This window comes from Miniopterus schreibersii, assembly GCF_964146895.1.
Source record: "Miniopterus schreibersii genome assembly, chromosome: 22".
In the NCBI taxonomy this organism is placed as follows: domain Eukaryota; kingdom Metazoa; phylum Chordata; class Mammalia; order Chiroptera; family Miniopteridae; genus Miniopterus; species Miniopterus schreibersii.
Genome location: NC_138124.1, coordinates 4,831,452 through 4,847,625, shown reverse-complemented (window position 1 = coordinate 4,847,625; position 16,174 = coordinate 4,831,452). Strand labels below are relative to the sequence as shown.

Sequence of the window (16,174 nt, the reverse complement as noted above, 5' to 3'; positions counted from 1 at the left end):
GAGCAGTCCTGGCCAGATAGAAGGCACGCGGGACCGTGGCTCAGAGCGTTTACGTTTGTTCCCTTGACTGCTCCCGTTCCCAGCCCCCTGATGCCGGCCTTGCCTAGTTGAGGCCTCGCTCTGATGAGTTACCCAGGTGAGCGGGCCGCCTGGGCCGCGAGGCCCGTCCCGTAGAGGTGTCGTCACTGGGATTGCCTGTGACCCGCACGTTTCTCAGAGCCGGTCGGAATGACCTGTTAACCTGCCAGGCACCCACCAGTGTGAGAACACCGAGTCGGCTTAAATGCTCTTTATTTCATACTGCGGAGGAAACTCCAAGGAAACGGAAATGTAGCCGGAGTAAGGGATACCTAACCTCTGCGGAGAGAGACAGATGCTCCCTTGTTCACAGACGTTAGGATTTTCCACCTGGAAATCTCAACGTAACCAGCAGGAAAGTTAAAAGAAAAAAAAAAAGTTTCAGAAAGTTCGAGAACTTGGGAATTCCATCGACAACATTTTCCCTCCTGCGGGAACCACGTAGAAAGAACACGTCTAATGGAAAACGGAAACACACATTCCTGTGTCTGCAGAATAAAAAGCCAAATTTTTTAAGTACTTGTGAGGGCTGTTGAAAGCAGCTAAGTTTGGAAAGAGGTAGAAAGCAGCGAGCTCGGGGCTGATGAAAGTCTAACTCAGCAGAGGTACTTTTCAAAACTGACCGTAAGAGGAATTCACTTTCAGGCAGACGGCAAGGGGGAGTGTCCACTATCAGCAGGCCCTTATTAGAAAGATACCGAACGGTGATATTTTTTTCCAGGCAGAAGAAAATAAATCCGATGGAAGCTTTAGATGCAGGAGGGAGCGAAGAGTAATGCAAAGGGGTAATATACGGTTTAACTCTCAATTAATATTGAATTTATGGCAATATAATTCTCTGGTGAATTTTTAGGTGTGCACTGGGAATGAAAATACAGCAGATGATGTTGCGCTGTGAGAAGGCAGAGGTCCTATCGCCGCCTCTAAGGTAGCGAAGAAAAAGGAAAGGACGTATAGCTGCCTTGATGGAAACCGACATGTGGTTATTATTTTCTGAATTGGAAAACATTCCGGATGGGATTAAAGAGAGGTCATTGCTCCCGGCAGACGTGTCTCTGTGGTTAGAGGTCTTTAAGGAACCGTTACAGCTGCAGGCAAATGGGATCCTGCTAGGAAGCAACTCTGTGGCCTGTCCCCCCCCCCGCCCGTCAATATGTCCCAGCTGTCTCCTGATGTCCACAGAAAGAGATCTCTGTGCCACTTTTAAGGATCGTCTAGTATTCTGTTTTAAGGATCGTCTAGTATTCTGTTTTAAGGATCGTATAGTATTCCGTTTTACGCGCCGTTTCCTTAACTGGTTTCCCGCGGACGCACGTCGAAGCCGTTTCCGGCTCTGGCACCGTTATCAATAACGTCCTAAGGGGCGAGCGCCCCACTGCGCTTGGAGGATGTGTTGACGGACGTCCCCGATCACACCGGGTCGTAAGGATCTGTGTGCCTGTCTCCCCGCCAGGCTGCGATTACTCCCTGAGGGCAAAACCATTATTTCTCTTGGAGTCCCCAGAACCTCGCCGAAGGCCAGCAGGAGCTTAATGCTGCACATTGTTCACGGAAAGGAAGAGCGTGGGGACGGATGTTTGTATAGTTGGGCGCACGTGTGTCGTAGGCCTGTCTTCCGTTCTCGGTGCCGCACCGGCCCGAGCCCGGCTCTCCGAGGCATTCTGCGTCCCTCTGCTTCTGTCTCACCGCTTTTTGCAGATCCCGTTTCCACGAACGTGAATTTTTTTCTATTCTTTAATCGTCACCCGAGGGTATGTTTTCCCTTGCTTTTCAAAGAGAGTGGGGGGGGGGGGGAACAGAAACATCGATGTGACAGAGACACATCGACCGGCTGCCTCCCGCACGTGCCAGGACCAGGGCTGGGGTGGAGCCTGCAACCGAGGTAGGCACCCTTGGCTGGAATCGAACCCGGGACCCTTGAGTTGGTGGGCCAGCGCTCTAACCGCTGAGCCAAACTAGCTCGGTCCACAAACACAAATTTACTATGTCTAGCTTTAAGGATAAGAATATAAAAAAAACAAAAAAGAATTAGACGATTGCCAGACCATGACTTGTCCATAGATTTTAGTCGCCTTTGGATTATATTTTATAAATTGCAGAGAAGAAAAAAAAAAAAAAGCAGATACAGTACCTGAGACTTTTTGTCCTACCCTAAGGGATGACTTATTAAAATGGAAACTCTCAATTACCAGGAAAAAACACAGGGGGTGTGTGCTGCATACTGTTTACAGCTGTTGTCTGCTAGGGGTTCTCTGGGGCGCCCTTTGCTGCTACGGCCGAATGGTCCCGACAGTTTAACTCGCCGCTCTGACCGCAAAGTTGTCTTAAATCACACAGAGGAAAATAGGCTAGAAATGGCCCGAATGCTGCTTATACCTCCGTGAGAACCCACGGTTGCCTTCGGTTGCTTCTCCGGGGTGCTCAGGACAGCCCGTGAGGTCTCGTGATGTATCCCAATAGGGCGGATCATCAACCCGACCCCCCAAAGGAAAGCCGCTGACGCCTGTTCGCAAGAGCAGCATTTGGCCTGTGGACTAACGCACTGCGCACAGGAGTGCGGGGGCGTAAATGGGCCAAACGACGAGAGCGGTCAGCTGTGTTGAAAATTTGCAAGAGCGTAAGCTATTTTTTATTTCTCCGTGTTGGGCGGGGAGCGCCGACGAGTGTTGTTCAAGGCCCTGTAAGTGAACCTAGTTCAAAAAGCACACGGCGAGGGATGTGGAATTATAGACCTGAAAATAGGCCGCTGATTGGGTACAGGCTCATCAAGCCTCTTTCTCCCCACAGGCCTTTTATTGGCTGGCACAGCCTGCGTTGGAGGCGGGCAAGCTGCCCTTCAGCTCCCGTCGGCTGCGCTCAGCTGGCTAACCGCGTCTCTCTCCCCCTCCCGCCCTCCGGAGGCTCATGTAGCAGGTTCAGTTAGCGAGCCACTGGCCTTGGGCGAACCCCCCGTATGCCCGATGCTCCGTTTCGTCAGAAAGGTGTGTGGCTCATCTCAGGCCGAAAACGGTGGGGCTGGAATTGAACTCTGGAGACACGGCCGATGCCCAGCTGCTGAGCCCGGTCGGCCGGGGCTCGGCTCTGTTCCGTAAAGCAGTGTCTCAGCTGCTCTTTTCTGGGGTGCGCAGAAAACTCATTACAACTCCCTCTTTCACGCCTTTGTCCCGAACCAGAGAGGACACCCGAACGCGTGCCGCTGAAGGTAACGTTACCGTAGGGATGGCTTTAAACCTGTTCAGTACAGACAGTCATCCCCCCCTTATCCTGGGGGATCCGCTGCGAGACTCCCAGTGGGTGTCTGAAACCGCAGAGCACGGAACCCCGGATCTGTGCTGTGTTTTTCCTTTGCATACCTGCCTGTGATGAAGTTTATTAATTGTGCACACTGAGGGATTCATAACGAATAACAAAACAATTATAACAATAGGCTGTAATAAAAGTTATGGGGATGTGGTGTCTCTGTCGAAACACTGTGCTGTGCTTACACTTCCCGGCTTCTCTGTGGTGTGTCTGAATCAGCGTCACCGCTCTTGCGCTTTGGGGCCATGACGGGGTAAAATAAGGGCGACGTGGACACAGGCGCTGCGATACGGTGACGGTTGGATCTGATAACCCAGACGGTTACTAAGTCACTCACGGGCAAAGGGATGATTCGGGCCCAGGGAGGGATGGAGCGGGGCCTCTGGGGGTTCCAGCCTGCTCCTCAGGATGGCATGCTATCTAAAACTTATAAATTGCGTATTTCTGGTATTTCCTTTTTAATATTTTTGGGCCATGGTTGACAGCTAGTATCCGAGGCGTGGAAATAGAAATCTTGGGGGGGGGGCAGACGTATGTCTGTATGTATAATATATGTGTACGTATATATTATGAGCAAACGTGTATTGTTAGCGGTGGCTGGTCACTCTTCCATAGGCCTCCGTGGTAATCACAGCACCCCAGCGAGATGCCGACTCCGTGGCCGAGAGCTCCCGATCCATTAAGCCCAAGTCCCTAAGAACATACAGGAGGAGGGACCTTACCCGTCCGACGTCAGCCGACCTTTGTAATTCACGTGCTTGGCCTCGGCCACTCATCGCTTTGCTTTACTCTTGGAGGCACCGATGTTTTTTACTCTGCGGCCTTTGCCCGCATCTGTTTCTTGGCTTACAAGAGCCTTTCTCCCCTCCTCTCTGGTTAGACGGCCCTCATTCTGCAAGACCCAGTCCCAGCAGCATCGCGTCTCCGGAGATGTCCTCGGGCCTCTCAGGCAGACCCGTTTCGGGTGCTTTCTAACCACCGCCGTTAGCTCACTTGTCATTGTCTGATTGCGTGTTTGTCGTTACTGACAACTAGTCAGTAAAAATGCGCCTGTGGATGCCCCTGGGACCCAGATCTCCATGGTGGTCGACAGGCCGAGTGGCTTTTGTCTCGACTGATAATAGTAATGCAATTCAGGATTTAAAAGTTTATTTCTTTGTATGTTCGATTCCTTGTTCCCTGGGTCTCTCCCTGGGAGTTACTCAGCTTTGTCGTTGCTCAGAGTTAGAGATACTCCAGACGCCTTCTGTCCACAACGGCAGGGAGAGCGCCCGCGTTTCTCGCCCCGATGCACTCTCTGTGCGGTCCATTCGGGTGAACGCGCCTGTCGCTGGGCAGAGTTTTTCCCGGGCCTCTCTCAAGGACCGGGTTCCATGTCCCACGGCGATAAAGTCCCAGTTCACATTGTGTGCTTGACTTATTTCTGCCAAAGAGTGAGCGGGGTCATCTCGCCCGTAGGCTTCACGGTTGGCCCGGTGCTTTCTCTTTCCCTCCCGTCTTTGTAACAGCCGCTCACGGTCAGCACGATTGCCCCCATTGAGCAGATGGTAAAATAGCCTCGGAGAAATCGAGCCGTTTGTCTCCCTGTCACACCGATGGTGATGACAGTAAGCGTCCATCTCGCCCCTGTGACATCCAGCATCTTGTGTTAGACTCCGGAGGCTCCTCGGCTCTGCTTCTCACGCCTCTGTGTATTTATGTTTCTCATGACAGCCTTGAGCTTTGACTTCCTACACTCGCGAGCCTTGCAGGCCGTAGAAGCAGGTAGAAGATGGACACCTGCAGGCCGGGTGTGCGTTGGAAGCGATTTGCCTCTTTCACACGTCATGAAAGTCCAGTGTAGTTCTCCAGGTGCCCCCCCGCCCGCCCCGGGGAAGGCTATCTTGGTGGAAATGGAAAGCGGATTTTAGGTTTAATTTCCCTTTGCCTTTTTTCCCAACAGGGCAACGTCCGTACCAGGTGATCACCGCCCGAGTTCACCCTGGAGAAAGCAACGCCAGCTGGGTGATGAAGGGGGCCTTGGAGTTTCTGGTCAGCAGCGACCCTGTGGCCAGGCTCTTGCGGGAAAACTTCATTTTCAAGATCATCCCCATGCTCAACCCGGACGGTGTCGTCAACGGCAAGTATGTCGGGCCCCGGCCCAACCTCGGGTCCATTTATGTTAGCGCAGTAACTCGGCGTTTCACCCGGCGGGGAGTGGGACTGGAGAGGCCACGGTGCTCGGGCAGGAATAAATGCTCTTGGCCTTTTGTGACCTGGTACAAAAAGCAATGGACTCTTCGTAGATGTCGGACTCAGAGCTTTTTTAACAGAAAGGTATAGGTTCACAGGCAGTTAGAAGTAATCCAGGTCAACGCTCTCCCATTAAAAAAGCAGAAAATTGGTGTCCAAGGTGATTCAGCGACTTCCCCGGGTCCCGCGGTGGGCGAGGGGCTAAGTCAACGCTCCAACTCTAATTTCCTCACAGTTAAGACCGGCGCTTTTATTTACCTCTTAACGTTTATTGCAGAGAAGTCTTTATTCTCTGTTGTGTTTTATGGGGCTTTGGATATAGCTATAAAAAGGGCGTCACCTTATCTAAGCAGATCGGCGGAAGTAGTCGATGCGTTCCAGGGTCTGGTGAGGGCTGTTGGGGGGGGGGCCCCTCGTGTTCAAAGTCTGTGAGCTGAGGCCCAGGCGTCAGGGCCGGGGCTCAAGGTCGCCCGGCCAGCGGTGGGGGTGGCCGGAGTCACTGCCACAAATACCCGTCTCAGACTCTGGGAAAAGACGCTAGAGGATTTTTATTTTTAACCATAGGAATGGACATTGGTGTCCTGTGGGGAGAAGGGGTGAGTGGCAGAATATAAGATAAAGCAAAATAGAAAGAAAAATAATTTCCAAAGTGAGGCACGGAAAGGACTTGCCATCGATAACATCAGGAGTCAGAAAGCTACGGCACTCGCTGAGAAAACTGAGAAAGCAGAGCAGAATCAAACAGGGTGATCCGACGAGAGAAGACATAAGGAAACGCAGGGCTGGGCAGACGTCGGTTTGCGGTTGTAATACAGCAATTTATAAACAATAAAACAAGAATAAGCTCTGCGTTTCCCGTGCTCGCTTTAACCTGTAAACATTTATTCCTGTGCCCACCCCTGTACGAGAAACAGAAAGACCTTTCAAAGAGATACTAAAATGACTTAAAATAATGAAGAGACTTTCAAGAAAGATAAAATGAATTAAAAAAATAAATAAATGTTAAACAGCAGCGGATAGACTCGCTTTAAAGGATAGGCCCAAAAATGAACGTCGGTAAGTTAGAAAGGTTAGAAATATAAAGACGGTAACACATACAGTGAGGACCGGGATAAATGCCGAATGATAAACGATGTCAAGCTTTGCCGAAACGCAAGCAAGTCAGAGCTGTCGAATGTAAAGTTGAAATCTCAGGAGACAGCAGAGAGCGAGCGAGCGAGCGAGGAGACGGGCGAGGTCGTCCTGTGCTTCTCCGAGCCTCCTGGGTCTGGGGCTCCCGCGCCCCACTTGTGTTGGTGGAGCGCGTTTCTGTGGGCGGGGAGACGGGTCCCTTCTTGCCTGTGCCGACTGGTTGGTTGAGGACATGTGGGCAGCGGGAGGCCAGGTCCCTCAGGACGGAGCATCCTCAGGCCTCCGGCCGCAATGAGGCCTCTCAGATCTGAAGCTGGACGGAGCCCCAAGCAGTGTTCGCTCCCGGCCCAGCAGGACCCAGCCACGCGCTCCTCCGGCTCCCCCAAAACTGCCCTAGAACATCCACGAGTGGCTCCTCCCTGCTCGAGGGGCCGGGCACTTGACCCGCAAACTTTCTCGGCCTAGGCGGGTGGGAGTCGGCTAAGTAAGGCGCCTCGAGGGACAGGACCTGTTCCAACGCGTTCCCATCCGAGCGGGCCCTTCCCTGAAGTTTCTCCTTCCGGGAGGCTGTCGGGGCTGGTGGGGAATGGAAAGCGACCGGGGTGAGGGTCATAGCTCTGATGGGATTCTGGCTCTTTCCGCCGACCTGCAGCTTTCTGTCCCGTTGAAAAAGGAAGATGCCACGCTCCCTGTCGACCTGTCTCGGGGGAGGTCTCCTCAGCCCAAGGCAGTGCTCGAGCTCGGGGACCGGCATTGCCCCTTCTTTCCTCTCAGACGCTCCACCTCCAAACCGGGGGCTTGATCCGGATGCCTGGCTGGAAGGTTAATGTCGTCTCAGTCACTGAGCCTCCCCCTGGCTTGGCCACATGTTATTTTCAGCTCGCAGCTGGTTGCTTGGGGCGCCCGCGTGGCAGGCCAGCTTCTCCTCAGTGACACCGCCATCCATCGTCATTACCACTATTTATTATGGCTAAAATTACCCTTTTATTTAGACGGCATCTTTCATCACACAGGGTCAAGGCGGTTTGTAGATCCCTCGGATCACCCAAACAATTTTGGCTGAAAGGGACTTGGAAAGTCTAGTGTTATTCTACGGATAGGAAAATCCACCGTCACCCGCGGCACGGCATTACCAAAACACCGAGACTTCCACGGGCGCACAGCGTCTCACGCTAAAGGCTTGAAAGTCTCAGCTCACGGACTCTTCTTATAACCGACCTGACCTGTGGTTTTATCTGACTACCCCTTGAACTCTTTCGGAGATTCCTTTGGGGCCATGCCCTGTCTATTGTGTATAATTAGGCAGATTTGTGTTTTTTCATGTTTTGATCTCTGCCCTGTGAGCTTCACATATTTTAGGCAGTCTCACCTTGGGGTGCCTGCCCCATGGGTAAGATCTGATCCTTCCTTTACATGTCTTGACGTCCCCATGTGAGGTCCTCCCTGGATTGCTGTGATGCAGGTCACCTAGGCATTGATGGAGGTCACCTAGGCATCGATGGAGGTCACCTAGGCATCGATGGAGGTCACCTAGGCATCGATGGAGGTCACCGAGGCATTGGTGCCGGTCACCTAGGCATTGATGCCGGTCACCTAGGCATTGGTGCAGGTCACCTAGGCATTGATGGAGGTCACCTAGGCATTGATGGAGGTCACCTAGGCATTGGTGCAGGTCACCTAGGCATGGGTGCAGGTCACCTAGGCATCGATGGAGGTCACCTAGGCATTGGTGCAGGTCACCTAGGCATTGATGGAGGTCACCTAGGCATGGGTGCAGGTCACCTAGGCATTGATGGAGGTCACCTAGGCATTGGTGCAGGTCACCTAGGCATTGGTGCAGGTCGCCTAGGCATTGATGGAGGTCACCTAGGCATTGGTGCAGGTCACCTAGGCATTGATGGAGGTCACCTAGGCATTGGTGCAGGTCGCCTAGGCATTGGTGCAGGTCACCTAGGCATTGATGGAGGTCGCCTAGGCATTGGTGCAGGTCACCTAGGCATTGGTGCAGGTCACCTAGGCATTGGTGCAGGTCACCTAGGCATTGATGGAGGTCGCCTAGGCATTGGTGCAGGTCACCTAGGCATTGGTGCAGGTCGCCTAGGCATTGATGGAGGTCGCCTAGGCATTGGTGCAGGTCGCCTAGGCATTGATGGAGGTCACCTAGGCATTGATGGAGGTCGCCTAGGCATTGGTGCAGGTCGCCTAGGCATTGATGGAGGTCACCTAGGCATTGATGGAGGTCGCCTAGGCATTGGTGCAGGTCGCCTAGGCATTGATGGAGGTCACCTAGGCATTGATGGAGGTCGCCTAGGCATTGGTGCAGGTCGCCTAGGCATTGATGGAGGTCACCTAGGCATTGGTGCAGGTCGCCTAGGCATTGGTGCAGGTCACCTAGGCATTGGTGCAGGTCGCCTAGGCATTGATGGAGGTCGCCTAGGCATTGGTGCAGGTCGCCTAGGCATTGATGGAGGTCACCTAGGCATTGGTGCAGGTCGCCTAGGCATTGGTGCAGGTCACCTAGGCATTGGTGCAGGTCGCCTAGGCATTGATGGAGGTCGCCTAGGCATTGGTGCAGGTCGCCTAGGCATGGGTGCAGGTCACCTAGGCATTGGTGCCGCTCACCTAGGCATTGATGGAGGTCACCTAGGCATGGGTGCAGGTCACCTAGGCATTGGTGCCGCTCACCTAGGCATGGGTGCAGGTCACCTAGGCATTGATGGAGGTCACCTAGGCATTGATGGAGGTCACCTAGGCATGGGTGCAGGTCACCTAGGCATTGGTGCCGCTCACCTAGGCATGGGTGCAGGTCACCTAGGCATTGGTGCAGGTCACCTAGGCATCGATGGAGGTCACCTAGGCATCGATGGAGGTCACCTAGGCATCGATGGAGGTCACCTAGGCATTGATGGAGGTCACCTAGGCATTGATGGAGGTCACCTAGGCATGGGTGCAGGTCACCTAGGCATGGGTGCAGGTCACCGAGACATTGGTGCCGCTCACCTAGGCATGGGTGCAGGTCACCGAGGCATTGGTGCCGGTCACCTGGACATTGCTTATGTGATATTGTTTCTGGTTCTGACCTTCCCTGATTTTTCTCTGGACTCATTCCTATTAATAAGCTTCTTAAATGTAACAAATCTGCCCTGTGTGTGTTCTGATCAGCAAAGAGGCATTTTTTTTCTTCTCTGCATAAAGATTACAGAGCCAGAACTGTAAATGGTCCCTTAACTAACTAGACTGTCCTTTCCTTTTACAAGTAATCATGCGCCATGTGGGATTCGCAACAATGTGTCAAAGGAGAGAAGTCTCCTTTTGTGGTGATGGTGATGGCGCCTCCGAGGATGCCTGGGAGGTTTGGAGACTAGTGGTCATGGACACAAAGCCAGGATTTCCTAGCGAAAATAGAGTGGGTCCTGCCAAGTCAAAGATCTCTTAGCAACACGTCTGTAACAGAAAAACAAAATTCAGAGGCAGTTTCCAAAAGAAACCACCTACCGTCTTGCCAGCCTGATAGTTTGCCTTGAACTGCGCCCGGTCGTCAGAAGTCCGGGAGAAACAGGGCGGTGGTCCCTTGACTCGAAGTTCTTTCCGACGTGGGGTCAAAGTGGGCTGGAGCAGACTGAGGATGGTGGCGTGATTGGAGTGTGGACGTCGGGTGATTCCTGAACCCCCCAAAAGGGAGACACGGCCTGCAAGTGGGGGAGAGGAAGCCGTCCGGCACGATTCCCCGCTTTTGGACTCTGGTTGTTGGGTGCAAGGCAGTGCACAGCTCAAGATTTTATTCACAGGAGAATTAGAGTATATTAATTCTTAGTCTATATGCAGGTTTACAAACTGGATTATCTTTTCCCCAAGGCCGTTGTGGAGCGGAAACAAACAGCAGCGCAGAGCAAAGGGCGCGTTCCCCGCACTCACCCAGGTACTGAGGCGTCGTGGCTGCTTGCTCTAGGGGAAACAAATGAAACTATTAAAATCAGATTAAAAATCTTGCCGCTTTAACTGTTTGCGACCATTTAAAGTTAGTGCCGTAGCCTTTTACTCCACTGTGGGTCGCGAAGGCTTTCTTGTGCTCTAAACACAGATTTTATCTAAAAAAAATATATTCGGCACCTTTTATGGGACAAACAGGAACCGAATTCTTCTACATACATTTTCTTATCTACTGACTGTGGCCCAGCAAATGTAGGCCTTCCTCTATCCGATTGCTGGATAAGAACCTTCAGTACAGCACAGAGGTGACACCTTGGATGCAGTTTTAATAGCCAGTGATACAGACCCAGGGCTGGAACCTCTGTCTGTCTATCCTGTGCTGCTTCTCTGTAGAGATTTAAGGGTATTAAAATAACCTTAAAATGTTCTTGCTGGGGAGAGTTTTTATATATGAGCCCCAATCCTTCGAATGATAAGGAAACTGAGGCTAAAATGGTAAAACGAATTATGCAAGATCACATAGCTAGTTCCAGGCAGAAATGGCACGAAACATTGTCTCGATAATTTAAACACTGACACAGACACACAGACACACGCCCAAGGCTAAGTGGCTAATTAGTGACAGAGCTGGGATTTGAGCCCAGTCTGTGCCATGCCCCCCCCCCCCCCCCCCCCGTTTTGATGGGTTCAGGACTTGCCCCGGATGTGACCTCCGCTCTGACTTTTTAACCTGTTTCAAATCTCTTCACTGTAACCACATGTAGCAGACTTTGGGATTTCACAGATCGGTTACATTGTTAAAAACTGCCCCCTAATAAGAAGTATGTAGTTTTATTTTTAGAAATTGCACAAATAAGAATGGAAGATACCCTCTGAGCTCCCAAACAACCGGGGGGTGAGAAATGCGACGTTCGATCTTACTTGGACCGCCTCCCCCTGCATACAGTCCTGCAGGGAACCCAGGGGTTTGTGCTGCTGGTCATTTGACCGCGACAGCGAGATGCCTGCTATTTGTGACCACGACGACCTCCTTGCAGGCAGGGGGCGGTGTAGGCTCTGAAGGGGGGAAGAGGAAGGTCTCCTGAGCGTGAAATTAGAGAAGTTCTGGTGTAACCAGAGGGTCCCCCTAAGTCATAGAGGAAAGATGCCATCTGCTTTGTGAGGAGGCCCGAAGAGGCAACCCCCAAGTCACCGATTTTCAGCAGGTGAGCTGCAAGAATTTTTGAAACATGCAATGGCTGGTTATTTAGTCAGGGGCTCTGACCTTTTTTCCTTTAGATTGTCAAATAAAAAAAAAAATGATGACAGCCCCACACAACAATAGCTCTCCTGTGTGGGTGAGTCAAAATTATACCATTTTTTTTTGTTAGATCGGCAAAAAATATATATTTTTTTGGTGTGTCGCAGAATTCCAGTAACGAGTTTACGTGTGCCATGAGATGGAAAAGAGTGAACATCGCCGCCTTACCCGACCAGTTGAGAATGAGAACAGCTGTTTCAATAATCAGTTTGGAATTTTCTTTGAGGAGTTGTCTCCTATTATATCATTTATTCTTCTGCCTCGCTATTGAGATTTAAGGAAAGTGTCTGTGCCCAGGACTGGCGAAGGGGATACATGGCGATCATACTTAGAAAAATTCCCCGGGGGTTTATGAATCATAAGTGCGATAGCTAATATATTTTAAAAGCCCTGCTCAGTAAAATTAGGACATTAAAAAAAACAAAACAAAAGAGCTTTATTGTTTTCTAACTGTAAAAATGACATAGGATACAGCCAAGATAACATGTATTTCAAAAGGTGAGATTTGGTTCATGCAGGTGGGAGCGGTCTGACAATTCAGAAAGGGGGTAGGAAAGAAACCACGAGGTTGTAACAGCAGAGGCGGGCTCCGCCTTACAAGGATGGGGGAGCAAAGGAGACAGGTGGACTTGCCCGAACCGGGGGGCTGAGGGCCTGGTGAGGCTGGTGACTGGAGCCCTGATGGGGAGACCGAGGTGGTGGGGGCCCTGATGGGCCCGGGGTGCAGGCGAGAAGGCGGAGGATTGGAGAGTAGCCTGTATCCAGATGGCAAGGGACTCATTCCACCTGCTGCTGGGGCCGAGGCTCCTACACCGCGGGGGTTGAAGCATTGCCCGCCGCTGCTCTAGCCTCGCCCGCTGGACCTGGAGAGCAGACGGGGCGTCTTTCCCTCCCCCGCCGCCTCCTGTCTCCCTCTAGCGCCTCCTGTTGGCAGAACCTGTGAGGAAGCCAGCTGGCCGGGGAGTCAGTCCGAGGGTTGTAATTTGCACAGTTTTAGCTGCGGGGCGAGAGTGTGGCACCGTGGGCCGAGAGCTCGGAGACTCCCGGTGACAAACGGGCACAAACGGTCCACTTGCCGAGCGCCCGACACACACTAGCTTCGGGATTGCTGCTGCGTCTATGCGACTTCTCTGCTTTCAGAAAATGAAATGGTTTTATTGCTTCCAGCGGGGGTGGTGGTGATGGTGGTGGTGAAATCATTACTGTAGAAAGCACCCACGTTCAGGGCCACCGCCTTGCGTTTCTGCAGGGGACACTGTTCCCATTATAGCCTGCGGTGATTGCACGGTGCCTCTGGAATTCGGGGACGTGGGGGCCTTTCCTGGACCAGGCTGCCCAGAGACAGACGCCATTAGCAAGTCGGAAAAGATCCACATGCTTGTGAATCGACAGCTTCGGGTAGACCAGCTATTTCTTTAAATACATCTCTATGTACGCACCTATTTTAACTTCTGTAGGATAATACACTCTGTAGCATAGTTCATAAGCTCACGGCATCTTCCTATGGCAAAGACTATCGATAGCATTATGAAGAGCAGTCTCATCGTGTGGCTGGGTCATAATTAAGTAATTCTCTACTGTGCGCCGTAAGCGGGCGGAGAGTCCTGCTCTTTTCTCTGGTTATTTCCTTCAGCTGTGAGGGGCCATAGCTCCAAAAAGGAACATGACACCTGAAACTAACCCAAAATAATGGTGAGTGTAAACTGTAACTGGGAAAAAAAAAAATTTAAAAACAAAACACAGCATCTGTACAGAGAGCGGTCCTCAGTTATCTGGGGTTTTGCTGTGATGAGTGTCGCGCGGCCGGGACGTGAATCTTCCATTTGCCTGCTCGCCGCCGCCGTGGGTCACGCAGTGGCCACCTTGGTCCTCAGGGCGACTGTCGCGGTGCCGGCCCTTGTTTTACTTAATCGTGGCCTCAAAGGGCAAGAGGAGGGATGCTGGCAACTCGGGTGCGACAGAGGGGAGCCATCGGGTGCGTGTCAGTGTCGTCAGCAGGTCACGGTGCCCTGAGGCGACCTCACGGTGCCCGCGTCGGGCACCTCGCTTCCTCCGGTCCCGGCGGCGTTTCATCGCCTCCCAGCCGCACAGGAAGGGTGAGTCCAGTAAATTAAGACATTTTGAGAGAGAGAGAGAGGAGAGAGCACACTCACCTCACTTTTATTATAATTGTTTCATTTTATTATTAGTTATTGTTGTGAATCTCTTACTGTGTCTAATTGATAAATTAAACTTTATCATAGGAACCTATGCAGAGGAAAAAACATAGTGTATATAGGGTTAGAGGGTTCGGTAAACCCGAGGTTTCAGGCACCCACCGGGTCTTGGATGGTCTCCCCTGGACCAGGGGGCGACCGTAGGCCGGGCCCCGAGAACCCTGGAGGGTCCGGTTCTGGTGAGAAACGCAGGCCCGCGCAGTCTTGCAGACGAACTCGCTCGTAGAGGTCAAAGTGAGAGTTACTTGCTCTGGGAACTCTCCGGGTCCTGCTGCTGAATCGTTTGCACTGTGGTAAACGACGCGCAGTGCGGGGCCCAGCGTCCCGGGCGCCTGTTCCCGGGGGCTCCCTGCGCTCACCCCGCTCCCGCCACGGCCTGCACGCTCGCGGTCGGGAGCCTGAGCGCTCCAGCTGCCTTGCTCAGACGCTGCGGTTCCGAATAAACACTGCTATTTATTATTCCTAAATTTAGGGTTATTAATTATATCAGCATAAACCTAATTTACGCCATCGTAAACAGCAATGAGAATAAATGCTGCCAAATGCTAATCCCAGCTCTTGCCAACTGTGGCTGCAGTTGATGGGTCCCCCCCTCCCCCACTTCCCAGAAGCATTAAATTAAAAATGATTCAATGTTGCAGAATCATTGATCAAGCCGAGGCTGAGGCTCTCGGGGAAACGCGTTTGTTTTGTGAAATGCTCGGTTCCCTGGCTGGCCCGGCGACTTCGGCGATCTGCCCGCGCTCGGTGTTTCCCCAGCCCTTCCCCGCGGGCGGGAGCCGAGGTAGACAAGCGTCTCTCTCAGTTTCTCAGTTTCCCCTTTCGACAGCTCTTTTCTCACCCCTGACACTGTCTTTTAATAGACCCTCAGGCGTCTTCGCAGAGCAAACCCTTGGGTATAATATGCACATGTTGCTTCTCGGTTCGGGAGCATCTACAATGTAGCCAGGGGCCTGTGTTGCAAAGGCTCCCTCAGCGACATGGAATCTGCACCCACAAATGGGGGGCGCGGCCCCGCCGACACGGGGTGCTTTTCCTTTCGTCATTGACTCTCGGGGGGCTCCGCTTTTGAGACAGAAGAGGGGGCGCCTGTGCCCTGCTGTGGGAGCTGTGATAAGGTCTCGCTGCCTTTCTCAAAGGAACCGGTGTGTGTTGTTCCTTCATGGACCCGGCCCTCTCGTTTTCCATCTGGGGAGTCAGAAGATCTGAGCTCCGGGCAAACTCAGCCTCTTTCCGGCCACGTGGCTTTGGAAACGTCGCTTTACCTCTCCGCTCCTGCTTTTCCAACTCGTTAAGGGGCTGGTGAGCCCCTCGCCGCTGTGCCTCGCCCGACTGGGTCGCGGCCAAATAGCGCTGTGCGGTGAAACCGCCGAGCCCTGTGAGAAAGCGAAAGAGTAGGGGTCCCTCAGGAATCGTTCTGGCGCATTTCAGTGCACATTCACCAGGCAAAGCTCTTCTCAGGCTGCGCCCGGCCAGGCTCGAGGGTCTGCTTCTCGCTTTTAGTTCTCAGTTTTGCAAAGAGGTCAAGGATACGGTGTGGCAGGGGCCATAGGAAAGCTGCAGAGGGAGGGACAAGCTCAGAGTTGAGGAAGGCGCCTTTATTATATATATATATACATATGCATAATTAAAAAATGTATCTTTATTGATTTCAGAGAGAGGAAGGGAGAGCGCGAGAGAGAGGTAGAAACATCAATGATGAGAAAGTCATCACTGGACACCCCCAGCTGGGGATCGAGCCCGCACCCCGGGCCTGTCCCCTGACCGGGAATCGAACCGCGATCGCCTGGATCCTAGGTCGATGCTCAGCCGCTGAGCCACGCCCGGCCGGGCTATTATGCATAATTATATTTGTTACATATTGGTATCTAGCTACATACAACATAGATAACTAAAATGCATCTTACCTTATATATTACAACTTATGATTTCTGTCTACATCTTACTAAAGCTTTGGTTGACCTTGTGACCTTATGATTTAAAAATT

General features: G+C 52.2%; 1 protein-coding gene across 1 annotated transcript in view; it reads left to right on the top strand.

The window, feature by feature from the left end:
• Nucleotides 1-16,174, top strand: part of AGBL1 (AGBL carboxypeptidase 1) — a gene marked incomplete at its 3' end in the record, with an annotated part of 374,941 nt that overhangs the window by 156,127 nt on the left and 202,640 nt on the right. The window contains exon 18 of the mRNA XM_081124548.1: nucleotides 5,321-5,501. Coding sequence (XP_080980674.1) covers nucleotides 5,321-5,501 — 181 coding nt within the window. The remainder of the gene's footprint in view (nucleotides 1-5,320; nucleotides 5,502-16,174) is intronic.